Genomic DNA, 15,774 nt, shown 5'->3' on the forward strand with positions numbered 1-15,774 from the left:
TGCTCACCAAATTAAACAACTATATGTTAACAAGGAGAATATAATCATCAAACAATACATACTAGTCAAAATAGGATCATATTTTTTATTTATTTATATAGTTATATTTAATATTAAATATTGAATAAAAATATTATTACTGGCACACTTTCGGTATAAATTTATAATTCATTTTAATAAATATAAATATAAAAAAAAACACAGAAATCTTGTATATCTACCTCTATTCATATATTATGATGAAAATATAACTAACTTAATAGTTATATATATATATATATATATATGATAATAACTTAATCATGATTATATATATTTAAAAATTATATTTTAATTTATAATATTAATTAATTATTATAATAACAAAATTTATTATTTAATAATTATAATTATTTAGTAAAATCCAACTACACAATTTATTTATATATTAGTATGTATTATAATTATTTGTTATAAGAACTTATAAAATTGATAATTTATGATTTTTTTTAAAAGAGATGAGCTCATCTGTTATAATTTTTTAATAAAATAATTTTTTTTAAAAATAATTTGAAAAGTTAAAATTCTAAAAAGAATCATTAAATGAATTAATTTTAAGATCTATTTTGTTTTTCTTTTCTTATATATTTCTATCTCTCTTCTATTGTTAAAATTGGATGTTTATACCATATTAATTTTATAAAAAACAAACAAAAAAATTGGATGTGAAATAAAATAATTAGGATTAGATGTACATTTCTTCTCTAAATTATTCAGATGTCACTATTTTTACCATTCAATTTTTTCACACATTTTGCAATCATAATTTTCATTTTTTAAACATTAGTGAGAACGTGAATTTCTAAGGTAGTTAAGTTTGGTTTTTAGATGATAGAAATAGAAAAATAAAAGTGAATATAAAAAAATTACAGGAATGCCAAAAAAATCTCTTATTATATATTTCCAAAATAATAAAATAAAATATTGGTATAAAAATAAAATGGGAAAGTAAATGTGTACAACAAAAAATGGTTACGAGGAGATTGTTCTTTTTTATATAGGTATATAGATACATTTTTTAAAAGATACACTAATATTAAACACATTCTCCATATACTTATTCTAATTCAAGGTACTTTATACATATAACTAACTTTTTTTTAATCCAAGACACTTCATACAAATACTTATCTAAATATGATATATGTATGCTCTTTAGTTTTTCACAACCTAAGATCTTAATATGTATTATAAATCAACATATTTTTAATTATTTAATGAATTTTGTACATTTCTCCACACATATCACTTCAGAGAGGGTACTCGTCACACAACATATAATAAAAGTAAATATATTACGGTATATAATCTCATATATGTATATTTGAACAACCATTTTTCACTTAAGTGAGATGAGACTTACAAGTAGAATTCAATTATGTACTCTCCTCACTCCAATGCCAACTTGTCTCTTGAGTGCTCATCACTTGAGCATCCTGTCAATGCTTAAGTGTTGTACATGTGTTGGTAATCCTCTAACAAGTTTTAAAACATTCGACCACTTCTTCACTGGCAATTGAGTGATCATCCCTCACTTAAGTACCTTAACACATATGCATGAATCTCCAAGTTTTTCATAGAAGAGAGTTGTCTCAACTTCTCTTTCGCTCAACCTACAATCGGTCACTTGAGCCATACCCTCCATCGCTTCATCATCCACACTATGAATTGAATAATGTTAAACGATTAGTATAATTATTACATATCACTTGAGTGTTACCTAAACAATATAATATCGCTTAAACGATACTCAACCCAAAAACAATATTCTTCAATTTAAGATAAAAAAAAACTAAAACAATATTCTTCAATTTAAGATAAAAAAAACTAAAGAAATAACAACCTTATCCTTCCCATTAATTCAAAACACCATTTAAATTTCTTTAAAACAATAATAATATCTAATATAATTAACATATATTCTAATCTATTTTCATATATGTAAATATGTATATATCCTATCTTATATACATATTACACTATAACATTCACACACATTTAACAATCAAATCATTATGTAGATGTCATTATTAACTACCTACATGACTTAAATTTTCTCAGCACTTTCAACAACCAATTGGGAAATCTAAATACGCCAACTACTATATACAAATAACATCTCTCTTTAAAATCCACTCATAGAGGGAAAGAAAAAGAATTAAAAATTTGATAAGGAATAATATATACTTATCAAGATTCAAATTCAATTGATCTACAAAATTCACCATCTCCTTTCTTTTTTTTTACTTTTGATAATGCAACAGCAATAAAAATATCCTATAAATAAAGTTAGAATAAACAAATTGAAAAGGTCAAAATTTTAAAATACATTAAGAAATTAGCTTCTAAATTATCTATTTAATATATAACTAAAATATAATTCATATCACTAATTAATAAATTAACAAATTTCTTAATACCGATCATAACATTGTGATTTTATTTTGTCAAAATAATTAAAAAAAATTGTGAAATTAAGCACTTTTCTTAAAAAATACGCTATTGATATGTTGGATATAGTAGAAATTAATCAAACAAAAACATAATCGCTACGCAAGCATAAACACTTTAATATTTATATATACACTCTTCCTTCACACTTTGCATTTTAATATTCTTCTACTTATTTTTTTTAATAACTTATTATTATTAATAATAATTATGTTATTATAGTTATCAATTTGATGCGTTATCTTAATGTTAAATCATTTGTATCTTATAGGAAATTATTAACATAATACGCATAACATGTTGATGTTTTTTTTATATTAATATTTACTAATAAATATAATTATTTTTCCATTCCGATATTTATATTAGAGGTGTAAGTGTCTCAATATTGCATAACACAATAAAAAGAAAACAAAGTTTGAAAAAAATTTCATATTTTTATAAATGGAGTTTAATCATTACAAGAAAAAAAACTTTAAAATAAGTTATGCAATGGAGGTTAACGTAACTCTAAGAATTGATTTAATTAACTGAAGTTTTTTAACCTTCATTAAGTTCCAAGTGTTACCTCATTAAATTTCAAAAAGTTTATTTCAAAAAGTCCTTTTAACCTTCGTTAAATTATAAAGGTTTATTCTAAAATCTCAGCAAAATAACATACATTTTTTTAATCTTCATTAAATTCAAAAGGTTTATTTCACTACAAGAAAATCATTAAATAGTAACTAAAGTTAGAGACAAAAAATAATTAGTCACTATATTAACTAAAAAAATATATTAATTTAGAGACTAAAAAATTATTTATATCCAAAGTGGTTTCTATTATTAATGAAAATTTATAAATTTGTTTCTAAATTGGTATCTAACCAAAGGTGTTAGCTACTTACTACTTTATATTCTAAATTAGTCTTTATTAATCTTTTAAAAACTAATTTAGAATCTAAAATATTAGTTGCTAAAACTTAGTATGCTAACTTAGATACAAATTTAGAAATCATTTTATAAATTTGTATTAATAATAAAAATTACTTTAGATATCAATAGTTTTTTTAGTTTATAAAACAGTCTATAATTTAATCAAATAATAACTAATTATTTTGGTCTTCAAGATTAGTTTCTATTGCTGATAAAAAAAAAGATTAGTTTCTATTTAGTAATTTTCATGTAGTGTTCTACAACCTCAACAAATTAACAGAAGTTTTTTTAATATTTGTTAAGTTTCAAAGATTTATTCTAAATATCAACAAAATAACGAAGGTTTTTTTAACCTTTGTTAAATTATAAAGATTTATTGCAAAATATCAATAAAACACTCTAGATTTTTCAAACTTCAGTAAGTAAATATAATTAAATATATTTATTAATAAATAATTAAAATTATATAGTTTTAATATATTTTATAACTAAATTCTCTAAAATTTTGATAGTGTAACTTTACATTACAAATAAGTCTTCTAAAGTTTCAAAAAATTATTTAAAAAACTCAGCAAAATAACCTTGAATAATAAGTATTTCAACAACTAATATTGGATAATAAGTTAGACAATAAGATTAACGAAACAAAATATTAATATATTTAAAAAAATATATAAAAAAAATAATACAAAAGATTAAATAAAAAATTGATATTCCATATAATCTAAAAGTAAAAAAATAAAAAAACTACTATATACTTCACTGTGAAATATCAACTTGCTCACAGTCAAGTAAAAGTCATCCTATATAATATTTTAAAGTTTTATACAAAAATTATTAATCTTAATATATTATAATGTTTTTAAAGTTAATATACTATAAAAATATAAAAAATTTAGAAGCCGTATTTTACTAACATAAAAAGCTTTTATTAAACTAATAGAAGGCTTTTATTATATTTTAAAACAACAATATATTTGCTTTATATTTTTCATCTAATTATAAATTATCATGTATAATAATTTAATTAATTTATATAATGGTTACCTTATGAATTTGAGTAATTTTTTTCATTAATTTATACTAAAAAATATTAAACTCATATTTTGTTTTATAGTAATTTGATCCTTTATTGAGTTTTAAAATTGTAAGAAAAGTTATCTTATTTTACATGTAAAAAAATTAAAACAAAATCATTATATTTATTCTTCTCTTAAGTCTTGTGGGACAGAAGATATTAATTTTAATAATAATAATAAAATAAATAAAATTTGGATTCCCGCCCCTAGGGCAAAGAAATAACGGCCAGAAACAGAACGTCGTCACAACGCAACTTTTGTAAACCAAAAAATCCTTCAATTTCAAATGAACACAAACCCTAATTTCCCCTTCGTGTAACAAACCTCAAATCTTCAGTTAACTGAAACACATATTGGCTCCTTCATCCGCACATGGATGCAACTCGTGTCTCTCACAGCCTTGGCGATCCCAAAATTCGTCGAGTGGGTTTCTTTGTTCCCGAATCCTCCACCACCGACTCTTGCAAGATTCTGTCGCCACGTCATCTTTCCGGGACGCTCCCGGATATGCAGACTTCCGTCGATGGCCAAGTGTCATCTCAGAGCAATGATGCCTCGGAAAACCTAAACCTTGAAACTGGCATTGGTACATACGGAATTCTCATTTTTTTTTTCATTATTACTGTTGTTGTGCATGCATGATTTGTGGATTATACTCTATTTATTGGTTATTGGCTTGCTTTTTCTTTCATGTATTAGAAAAGAGGGAAGAGGGAGAGAAAAAGGTTCTGAAATCGAGGTCAAAGCCGCTGAAAGAAAAAACTACTAAGGCAGAGAGACGAGCCTTGCAGGAAGCACAGAGAGCTGCTAAAGCTGCTGCTTCTAAAGGTTGATTAGTTTTTTTTTTTTTGTGTTAATTGCAATTTATTCTCTCCCTTGACCTTTATAGGTATAATTTATAGGTATAATTGATTAAATCATAGTCCGTAATTTATAGTTCAGATGGTATTTGTTGATTCATTACTTCTCTGGATACGATTTTTTTTTTCTAAACTATAAATTTTAACATATTAGGTTGGACTATTATTATTGTTTTCTTAACAGAATTTGAGTGATGTTGGACTATGAATCCTTTTACGATGAAACTCACATAATTGTAGTAAGTTTTAAGTGTGGTTTCTATTTTTGGTTGCACTTATTTGAGGGTGTCACTTTTGTTTTCTGAAGGTGTCTGATTAAATTCTATAAAATTGTGTTAAGTTTGCATTATGCCCTATGTTTGGCCTTGGCAGTGAAAGAGAGATATGGAATTCTGCGTTATATAGTGCAGTTGCAATAAGCAGGAACCTTAATTATTCCTTTCATATAGTTTGTGTTTGTGTACTTGCACCTATGTTTTTGGTCATTTTTTTGTACAGATGAGGGAAGTAAGGCTGTTGCTGAAACTGGTGGAGCTGCCACGGGTAGAAGTACAAAACAGTCTTCTCAAAAGAAAGTTGGTCCTTCGTTTCCACTGGCTGCTGATAAAAAAGCAGGAGACCGTCCTTTGGATAAAGACAGGAAAAAGGATGCTCCTCCTCCACGAATGCAATTTGATGATGAAAGCCGAATGGAAAAGGCTAGAAGGCGTGCAGTAGTCAATCCAACTGAATCTAGAACCAGAGTTGAATTATTTAAGCATTTGCCTCAATATGAACATGGGACTAAGCTTTCTAATCTTGAATCAAAGTTTTTCCACCTTGGTTTAGTGCACCCTTCTGTATTTGAGGTACTCTTTTGGAATTAATTCACATGAGGTCTACTTGTAGATCAGGACAGTTACAATTGTGTTCTAAAAAATAAATGTTGACGACTGTTTATTCATGATTGTTCAATATTTATGGTTGCATATATTTCATCTGTTGTCCCTTAATTATTTTCATTTCATATTGAATCTCACTACTTTTAATGCCTTGTGGTCTATTTTTTAAGACCTTGATGCTATCGAATATTTAACTTAAACTGTATGTCCTTTGTTTGCATGCTTCAAATATGTATGTTCACTGATCTAAATATGTTCAGTGTGCTGAGCATTCACATTTCTTCATACTCATTCAAACCATTTAATTTAATTTTTTTTTTCTGAGATTCTGTATCCATTGGTTTGGATACTGTCATGACACATTAGTATGTATAAGTCAGATTTGACATGAAATTGTTTTTTGGAGCTTTGAACAACATTGGTAGTTCTTCAATTTAAATGAGCTTTGTACGTATGAAAGTAAACTCAAGACATAAATAGCAATTCAGACATGGTACTCATTTTTGTCTTATTTAATTTTCAGGTAGGACAGCGATATTCGGCAGGGGATATATGGGGGGGTAATGCTCGTTGTGTAGCAATGCTAAGAGCACTTCAAGATGCCATTAGAGATTACTGCACAGATCATGAAAAAGCCCTTGTTAGGGATTTAACTTCAAAAATCAACAGTTATGTTTCATTCTTTACTGAATGCAGACCACTTTCTATGAGCATGGGAAATGCAATTAGGTTTGTAAAGAGTCGTATTGTCAACCTGTCTACGAATCATTCCGAGTTTGAGGCAAAAAGAACCTTGTGTTCAGATATTGACCAGTTTATAAATGAAAAAATAATTCTTGCTGATAAGGTGATTGTCCGACATGCTTTTACAAAGATTAAGGACGGGGATGTGCTTCTCACCTATGGATTGTCGTGTGTTGTTGAGATGATTCTTTTATATGCACATGAACTTGGAAAACATTTCCGTGTTGTTGTGGTAGATTCTCAGCCAAGACTTGAAGGTCAGGTCTTGCTTCGTAGGCTAGTGGCTAAGGGTCTGAGTTGCACATATACTCATATTAATGCTGTTTCTTATATCATGCATGAGGTCACACGAGTTCTTCTGGGAGCTTCTGCAGTTTTGTCTAATGGAACTGTATATTCAAGGGTTGGGACTTCTTGTGTTGCAATGGTGGCTCATGCATTTCGTGTTCCTGTATTGATCTGTTGTGAAGCATATAAATTTAATGAAAGGGTGCTACTGGATTCAATATGTTCTAACGAACTAGGTAAACGTTGGTTTTATACCTGCTCTCATATTTTGGTAAAGGAGTTGGAAGCTTTCTGTTGATAAACTTCAATTGCTTGCAGGTGACCCAGATGCTATTGCCAGGGTTCCTGGACGAATGGATGTCAATTATCTAGATAATTGGGCCAGTGAAGACAATTTGAGGCTTTTGAATTTGATGTAAGCTTGAGATGTTTTGTTTGTGTTAACACTCAATACCCCAAGAAAAGATAACCACTGATTTATTTTTCATGACAGGTATGATGCTACTCCTTCAGATTATGTCACGGTTATTGTAACAGATTATGGTATGGTAAGTTAATTCTTGAACACTGGAAAATTTTGACGGTAGTGTTGGGTGAGACTGGGTCCATCAGTCACTTGGTACATTATATTTAACTTTCTAAATCTATATGCATACTTTGTTAACTGCTTCATACAGATTTTTAAATCAATCAATTTTTAGAATTCTGAGTACTTGTTGGCAAAACTTTTAGAATTCTGTTTACTTTTGCTGAATCTTTTGTCTATATACTTTTGTGAGCTTAAATTCTTTTTTCGTTTGAAAGGGGAATAGAGCCATGCTGGTGTGTTTGAAAAATATGTAGTTTTCTTCTCCTACATACACTTCAAGACTTGTATTATGCTCCTTCTCACTCAAATAAACTCTTGTATTATAAATTTGAGTTCTCGTTCTTAAAATAAGTTGCCATACTCACCCCTTTTTTTTTTTTCTTTTCACTATGCCTTCGCTATTATTTATTACTTTTTATATTTTATAAATCCTCTAATTGTTAATTGCTTTTGTTACCATAAAAGTTAATTGATTTCAAAATTGTCCTTTTAATTTTAGAATTCACTATTTTTCCTCTTAAATTTTGTATTAAAGTTTTTCTTTTTTTTGTTTCATATCTCAACCACTTATTGTATCGAATATGAATTTTTTTCCAAGTTACTTATATTCTATTTATTTGAACTAATTATACGTTTTTTTTTTATATTTAAAATGTTTTAAAAATATTCATACGATGTACACATGATACTTGATATCTTGTATTTTCTTTCCTCTAGATGGACGAAGCTTACCAGTTTCACAATCTTCTATTTACTCTTTTTGTTTGTTACAGCTTCCTCCTTCAAGCGTGCCTGTAATAGTACGTGAATATCGACGAGAGCATTTGTTGATGTAGATATAGAGAAGTCAGAAAATGGTGTTAACAGCCTTGCAATCGGTTTAGATTCATGGAATTTTTTTATATATAATTTTGCTAATGTTTAGGCTTTCCATTCCCCAACAACTTCGGTGATGCATTTATTTTCAATTATATAATTATTTATACTCTGCATTGTATTGATGTTTGTGTCGAAGAGTAACAGGATCCTACGCCAGGCCAATTGTGCATACAGGGTAGAGTGCTATTGGGTCATATTTGTACAAGCCATTAGTTAGTTTCCTATGTTTGTATCAGCACTTGGCAGCATGCCGGAGCTGAGATGATGTATCACTTGTTACCGTGGAAGGTTTATACAAGTCCCTTGAACTTCAAGTCTAAAGAAGGAGATATGACTCGTATGATAACTGCTCATCATTATATTTATTATTATAATAACAAAATGTCACTTTCTAACATAATCTTTGTTTTTCTTACGACTGTCATTTCCCCGTGTAAATATATAGTCTTTTCAGTTATGGTGCTAGTAAATCCAAACAAACGCTAGAATTGTTAAGGGTCCCTTTTTTTTTAGTAAAGTCTTCCAGTAAGTTTAATTGGTTTCAATGGTGTCAGCACAAGTTTATGTTATCTGCGTGGAGTGTGGACACAAGAGGAGTTGGCACAAAGTTCCATCTACTTGATACATATTTGATTTTTCACTGGGTCAGTAATTTCCACAACTGTACATCATAATTATATATTAATATGATACAACGAGAAGTACTTTAAGAACAAAACACCCACCACTTTACTTACACCTTCTAAGTTGAAGTGGCAGTGGGCCAAAGTCAAGATATAATCTAACAGTGACAGTAATGAAGCCCGATTAATTAATCAATTAACATGTAGCCGTTTAGTGCTGCCATCATCTACCATTATTTTTGCTTCTTATCAGAACTTGCAGGACTATTATCTGTTGCAGCAGCTGCAGCTGCCAATTCCATCAACCGCTCATAATCTATCTCAGTTGATTTAAACTTAAACTTGACGCCAACCTGAATCCATGACTTGATACAAAGAATAGCTTGTGTGCTGTCATGTGGCATACAGATTCTTTGCTTGTCAATTTCATCACCCTTGCCACAGAAAAGTTCTTCAGGCACAACTGAAGTTGCCTGCACAGCCAGGAAATCTCTAGCCATAACAGATAGTCGAGGGTAGCGTGTACTGTTGACCTTCCACCACTCTAGAACATCTGTTGGTATTAGAGCTGGAGCCTCTGATAGGTATTGTGTAAGCTCATCAGTGGCAGAGGTCATGGTTGTCCTTCGCTTCTTGCGTGCAATTTCCTCAGCAAAGGAAACACTTCCTCCTTCTTCAATTTCTTGAGCATTGTATCCAGAACTCATGGATGAGAAATGGCTGGTAGAATAATTTCTTATAAAATGGGATTTCGCTTCGACCAAAAAGCTTTCTGAGTTTAAACTGTCAGGGATCAGCTCTCCCTTTATTCGAGGATCTAGAATTGCTGTCATATAAGTAAATATGTTGCAAACCTGATGGATATAATTTCTGGCCTTTTTAGCCATTTCTTCTGCAGCATTTTTTAGCCATTCTGGGCTGTGACGCGATTCTCTGCAGGAAGTAATGGTTTCTGAGATGTGATCCATGAAGAAAAGCACAAGCCCAACAGTTGGCACCTTACTTGTGCAGATGTTGTTTGTGGTTTTGTAGAATGGTTCAAGATATTGATGCATGATGCTAACCACACTTTTGTCAGAAGATCCCAGCAGCATCCTACTGCCCAGCATTTCTTCGTATTTTCGAATAACAGCATCCACTGATTTACCTGCCTGCACCATAAAATATACACATTATTTTACTCTTGTTTCCTTGTTCTGATTTGGTTGGAAATGACATGCATGAGATACATCACAAGACATCTTAATTCCTATTATTCAATTTAGGCGAGAGACGTAACATGCTACATTGTTGCAGTTCACAAATCGAAATATTAACATCAAGACACAGGCTGAATTCATCACCAAACAGAAAAATTCTTACAGTTATTAGACGAGCAAATATGGGTCACTTAATGCACGAAAAGCCATTCCAAACCTAAGTTTTGTCTTGAAAAACATTGGTACTGAAATGCAAGAATTATCTTTTGGTCTACCTTGCGAACAAGATCAAGCATTTGGTAGTTTCCACTCCACCTTGCTGAAATATCAAGAGGAAATTTCCAAATGCCTTCTTGATAAGCAGTAGATATTTGAATAAAATCCTCAGAGATCACTGGTGAGGCATTTAACTCTATTACAAACTCCCGTATCTTAGAAATTACTTGTTTTGCAGATCTCAATCCATCATCTATTATCGCATTCAAAGTTCGAGCAGCACAGGGAATATAACAGAAAGGCCCTATTTTCTGGCCATCTAAGTCCTCTTTCAAAGTATGGCAAGCATGCATGGCACTTGTACTATTATCATGGGTACAGGACAGAATTCTGCTTTCAATATTGTAAAATTTTAGAACTTTTACGAGGGAACGATATATCTCTGTACCCCCACATGGATAGGGTATTCGACAGATATCAATAAGCAACTTCTGGAAGCACCAGTTTTCGTCGATCCATTGACATGTTACACTCATATAGTAAATCTGTTCAAAGGAGGTCCAGAAATCAAGTGTAATGGACAACTTTGAAGAAACCTGTTCCAACAATGCTCTTACATCTTCCCTCATGCTTCTGAAGACTTCATCAAGTACAGTTCTATACTTGTCACTTGGCCAGAGTTGTATACAAGGATTCAAAAACTTATAGGAATTCACAAGCCACTTCTCTTCTAGAATTGAAGGAGGGAGAGCGGCTAGAACAAGCCACCTAACGAGCAACCAATTTAGATGATCATAATCCACCTGGTTTGCTTTTCCTTGAGGCTGTGACTTTTTTACCACAGTAATGGGCCGTGCAGCTGAATTGCTGACAGCGTCCCCTGACTTGTCGTAACCTGGATGGCGATTAGCAAGATGCCTTCCCAAATTGCCTTCAAGAACAAAGGAACTTTAGTGCATATACATGTAAGAACAATTATTTGAAAAAAAAAGTGTAGAAAGTTTAAAATTCATCATCAATGTTCCAATGTCGAGTTTGTTGCTGTCATTAAGGTCATTGCATTCTGAGAAACTGATCATTTTGATGCTCAATGGTTCTGTTAAAGTCTTGTTTTAAAAGGATGTCCTAGTAAACTAAGCAAAGAATTACTCTTTGACCTCAACTCTCACTGGAACAAGCTCCCAAGCTCTTAGCTTGAGAGTGAACGGACTTATAAGATATACTTTTGAACATTTTGGAGTTCTTTTGAACATTTTTCCTACTAAACTTCTAAAAATAACTTTAAAACATGTATAAAGTTATCGTGGCAATTCCACAAATAATTATATTTTACAACTCTTGTACTTCAAAGTATACGCCACGATCAATATTTAATCCACCTTTTGAACTACTATCGATAGAGCTGATATTAATACTAGACTCCTTAGAAAACAATTCTGCCGGCAAAACGTGTCCTTGTTGTTCACAGTACAAACTTTGCCAACTAAGCTATGTGTTGTATCGAATTTGACACAAATGTCCAATACTTTTTACACCATTTTTTTGTTGGCCACATAGCAAACGGTGTACTCACAATTGACCTTGATAATTGGCGTTTGTTAAGATTCAAACTTAAACTCATTTTTCAAACCCACAATTTAAGTCTCGAACTCGACCGTCAAATACTTAAGAAGAAAAAATTCAACCTGACTCACCCCTTTCCCAATCTTTCATTCAAAGAATGCTCAAGATTGCTTTATTAAAACCTTTTCAAGTAAAGCCATTTCAGGAAAGAATGTTGTGTAAGGAAAAGGATTACTATATTTTATAAATAATTCCAACAGTATACAAAATTAATACGCTATTATTTTCATAACACTACTATATTTATTTGAAAAACACCCATTTCAAATCCTTTTAATCGTCTAAGGAGTTTAATGTTCTTAATATAAATGGGACTCGACTTTTCGAAGTGGAGCCCACATAAGTTCAACTTCAACTTGACCTCTTACTTATTTTAGGCTCATGCTTAGCTTTTGAATTGTTTCAGGCTTGTACTCAACCTTTGAATTTCCAATCGACATTATTCTTCTGAATTCAATAAACTTACTTTCATATGTGAAACTTGTCTGCAAATGTTTGCAAAATGTTAAAGATGATTTTTTTGAATCTTTCATACATATAAAATAACACAACCCTACTTATTACTATGTAAAAAGTTTCTTTGACACCTAGCTTTTTCTCAGAATATATTTAGGGTGCTAAAATTTAGTTTTAACCAAACTTTAAACAGAAACTGAAATAAGAAAAATAAAAAGGGCAAAGACGGAAGCTGTTAACTTGATGAAATGACAGCAGCTTATATTAATCTTTACATAACCAACTGGTATGTATTAGTTTAAGGTTTCGTGGGAAAATAACAATAGCTTAGGATGGATTATTATATGCAAACCTAAGTGATGAAAAGATATACACGACCCCATTAGAAAAGAAAAACACAAGGTAAAATAACGAGTTAATAAAAGATGATGCAGAAAGTAGTAACCTGTGGCGGTTGCAATGGAATAGCTCTGTCCACAAAACTTGCATCTGCGAGTCTTGCCATCAACAGCTGTCTCAAAGAACTTCAAATACACTGATGTCATTGTTTTCTTTCTGGGCTTCAGGGAAGTAACGGGACCTGCCTTTTCTGAACAACCCAACCCAATATTTACAGGATCCATGTTTGAAATGAGTGCCACATCCATCACGGACTTTTGGTCGTCGACTAAAAAACAAAAACACAACTCAGTCATAGAATACTTCAAACCAGGTCTACTTCTTTCAACTTTATTTTTATATACTGTTTCTATACCATCAATCACTTAAAAATCAGCAGCAGTATTAGTTTATATGCAGTATAATAAAATCGAATAAATTAACCATCCACAAACGTTAAAAGTTGAATTAGAGAACAAAAATTCTTCACACTGTTTACTCATTTCTTTGATCACACACTATGTTGGAAATACAGTTGACAAGTATCACTTGATTGATTCCTTATTAAAACAAGCACGCAATCAAAGTAGTACACCAGAACCCCAAACAAAGTTAGTTGTCAATAAATTTGCTTCACTTTCAACAGCAATATTACGTGAACAAGTTCAATTTTTTTGACAACCCAGTTGGTTGTAAGAAAGAAACTGTGGATATACCTTTGTAAGCAGTTCTGTAGTGGTTGTTAACGCCAGTCCAGTCCATGTAATTAGCATCACCAACCGTCACCTGTCTGATCAGGAAGAAAGTGAGCATAAGCATGTGATATACATTTATGTGTGCGCAAGTGTTGGGATTATTGGAGACGGTTAAGAGAGAATTGGGATTGAGCATACCCGAGTGGGAGAGTTGATGAGACTCATAATTGAATTTTGGCGGAGAATTGAATTGCAATTGAAATCAGAGAGCGATGATTGAAGCTGATGAAGATCGGCGTGGAGTGGATCGGAGCCGAGAGAGAGGGAAAGAGAAAGAGAGAGCGGCGTGGCTGAGGGTTGCTGAGATCTGCACTCGTTAGCTTTAACACACGGCTTCGCTAAAGCCTAAAACTATTTTTCGCAATTATTATTCATTTATTTATTGTTACTAGAAAGAGGAAAAGAGTAAAAAAAAGAGATAGGAATAGTAATGAACGGAGTTTTGGAGTTGAGTTTGGCGTTTTGAGCCACCAGCCAGCTTTCACCTAAGCCCAACGTCACTCGGCTTCCTCTTTTTTCTCCTTTTCAAATTTGGGTTTGGGCCCTCTTTTGCTTCATCTGTCCATTTCTACTTGGACTGTTTCTTCGCACCTCCATAAGCTTTTGTATTTCCAAAAATATCCTTATATAATATTTTGGATTACGTAATCCAAAAGTCATTTTCAAATTCATAATTAACTTTCGGATTACATAATTTGGAAGTTTTTTTTCAGATGTATGATTAATTTTTGGATTACATAATTTGGAAGTCTTTTCTAATGTGAAATTAACTTCTGAATTATGTAATCCAAAAGTCATTTTTTAAATACGTGTCTGTCCGGATTACATAATTCGGAAGCTACTCTCAAATCGAGACTTTCAGATTATATAATTTAAAATACCATTTTGAATTACATAATCCAAAAATATGGGAGTGAAACAAAAAGAATACAAAAATATTTTTATGTTTTATATATGGGTAACGGAAGAACATATGTAGGTGCACGAAGAAAAAAGTCTTCTACATGAACCCCTCAAATTTCAAATTTTAACAATAACCACTTTCTTTATTTCTTCTTTTATTAATGAGACTCCACTCTGGACACTTGGTTCTCACTTCCAATGTTTCACAACAAACGGAGTTTCTTGGTACTATATTTGGTAAAAAAAAATTCGAATTGAATTTAAAAATATTTCATATCGGGCAACTTGAAATATATTAGGATTATACTTTCTAAAATGTAAATGTGCCCTTTTACAAAGTATAATCCATAGTTCCAATGAAACTAGTTCTAAATTATACAATCTAATAAGAGCACCACGTTAAAATTATTTAGATTATGCATTTTGAATGTTTTTTTAAATTTTGGGTAAAATACTTCCAACAAGTTATTCATGGTGTATGCATTGTATTGTCTGAAAAAGTAATTCTAAAGCATTTTTTTAGATTACTTAGTCTAGAAGTGGGTTTATGACTTTTGGAATAGTCAATTAAAAGTATATTTGACAATTTTGAATTAGGCCATTTAGAAGTATACAATATGTGTTGTATACATATTTATCTTTATGTTGAGCATGAGTAACTTTTGTTTGTTTTTATAAAAAAATGTCATTGAGAAAATGTAAAGATACATGTTTTTTTAAATATATATATATATATATATATATATATATATATATATATTCTGTGTGTTATTAAGTACATGAACTTTTATTATTGAAAGAAGATAGTTGCGTATAAATAACCTAAATTAAAATATTATTTGAGAATTCAATGAAGATTCTTCTACTACTTTATAGTTATTTATATAATGAATTTA

At 30.6% G+C, this 15,774-nt stretch overlaps 2 protein-coding genes across 4 annotated transcripts; one reads left to right on the forward strand and one right to left on the reverse strand.

Moving 5' to 3' along the window:
- The first annotated feature begins 4,692 nt into the window (after window positions 1-4,692).
- On the forward strand, window positions 4,693-9,049 carry LOC137807657 (uncharacterized). 2 transcript variants are annotated; one of them, XM_068608398.1, is made up of 7 exons: window positions 4,693-5,070; window positions 5,184-5,312; window positions 5,843-6,192; window positions 6,749-7,493; window positions 7,576-7,672; window positions 7,751-7,805; window positions 8,620-9,049. In XM_068608398.1, exons 1-7 carry the CDS (start codon window positions 4,857-4,859, stop codon window positions 8,680-8,682), a joined length of 1,653 nt encoding a protein of 550 aa, XP_068464499.1. In that variant the 5' UTR covers window positions 4,693-4,856; the 3' UTR covers window positions 8,683-9,049. The 2 variants fall into 2 exon arrangements, with proteins under 2 accessions (XP_068464499.1, XP_068464501.1); XM_068608400.1 differs by having other exon boundaries at window positions 4,730-5,070; window positions 5,189-5,312.
- A 273-nt stretch (window positions 9,050-9,322) lies between these two features.
- LOC137807656 (putative AC transposase) lies at window positions 9,323-14,425 on the reverse strand. 2 transcript variants are annotated; one of them, XM_068608397.1, is made up of 5 exons: window positions 14,114-14,425; window positions 13,937-14,010; window positions 13,288-13,509; window positions 10,823-11,694; window positions 9,323-10,499 (listed from the first exon to the last, which is right to left on the reverse strand). In XM_068608397.1, the coding sequence occupies exons 2-5, from the start codon at window positions 13,980-13,982 to the stop codon at window positions 9,582-9,584; spliced, it is 2,058 nt and encodes a 685-aa protein (XP_068464498.1). In that variant the 5' UTR covers window positions 13,983-14,010; window positions 14,114-14,425; the 3' UTR covers window positions 9,323-9,581. The 2 variants fall into 2 exon arrangements, with proteins under 2 accessions (XP_068464498.1, XP_068464497.1); XM_068608396.1 differs by having other exon boundaries at window positions 13,937-14,006; window positions 14,114-14,337.
- Window positions 14,426-15,774: the final 1,349 nt, after the last annotated feature.

This window comes from Phaseolus vulgaris, chromosome 3, assembly GCF_000499845.2.
Source record: "Phaseolus vulgaris cultivar G19833 chromosome 3, P. vulgaris v2.0, whole genome shotgun sequence".
NCBI classification, from domain to species: Eukaryota; Viridiplantae; Streptophyta; class Magnoliopsida; order Fabales; family Fabaceae; genus Phaseolus; species Phaseolus vulgaris.

Coding starts and splice junctions, on each gene's coding strand:
- LOC137807657 (XM_068608398.1), top strand. CDS start 4,857: ATGGATGCAACTCGTGTCTCTCACAGCCTTGGCGATCCCAAAATTCGT. Junction 5,313..5,842: donor TAAAGCTGCTGCTTCTAAAG/GTTGATTAGTTT, acceptor TTTTTTGTACAG/ATGAGGGAAGTAAGGCTGTT. Junction 6,193..6,748: donor TGCACCCTTCTGTATTTGAG/GTACTCTTTTGG, acceptor TTTAATTTTCAG/GTAGGACAGCGATATTCGGC.
- LOC137807656 (XM_068608396.1), bottom strand. CDS start 14,140: ATGAGTCTCATCAACTCTCCCACTCGG. Junction 11,695..13,287: donor TTCCATTGCAACCGCCACAG/GTTACTACTTTC, acceptor TTGTTCTTGAAG/GCAATTTGGGAAGGCATCTT. Junction 10,500..10,822: donor TGCTTGATCTTGTTCGCAAG/GTAGACCAAAAG, acceptor TTTATGGTGCAG/GCAGGTAAATCAGTGGATGC.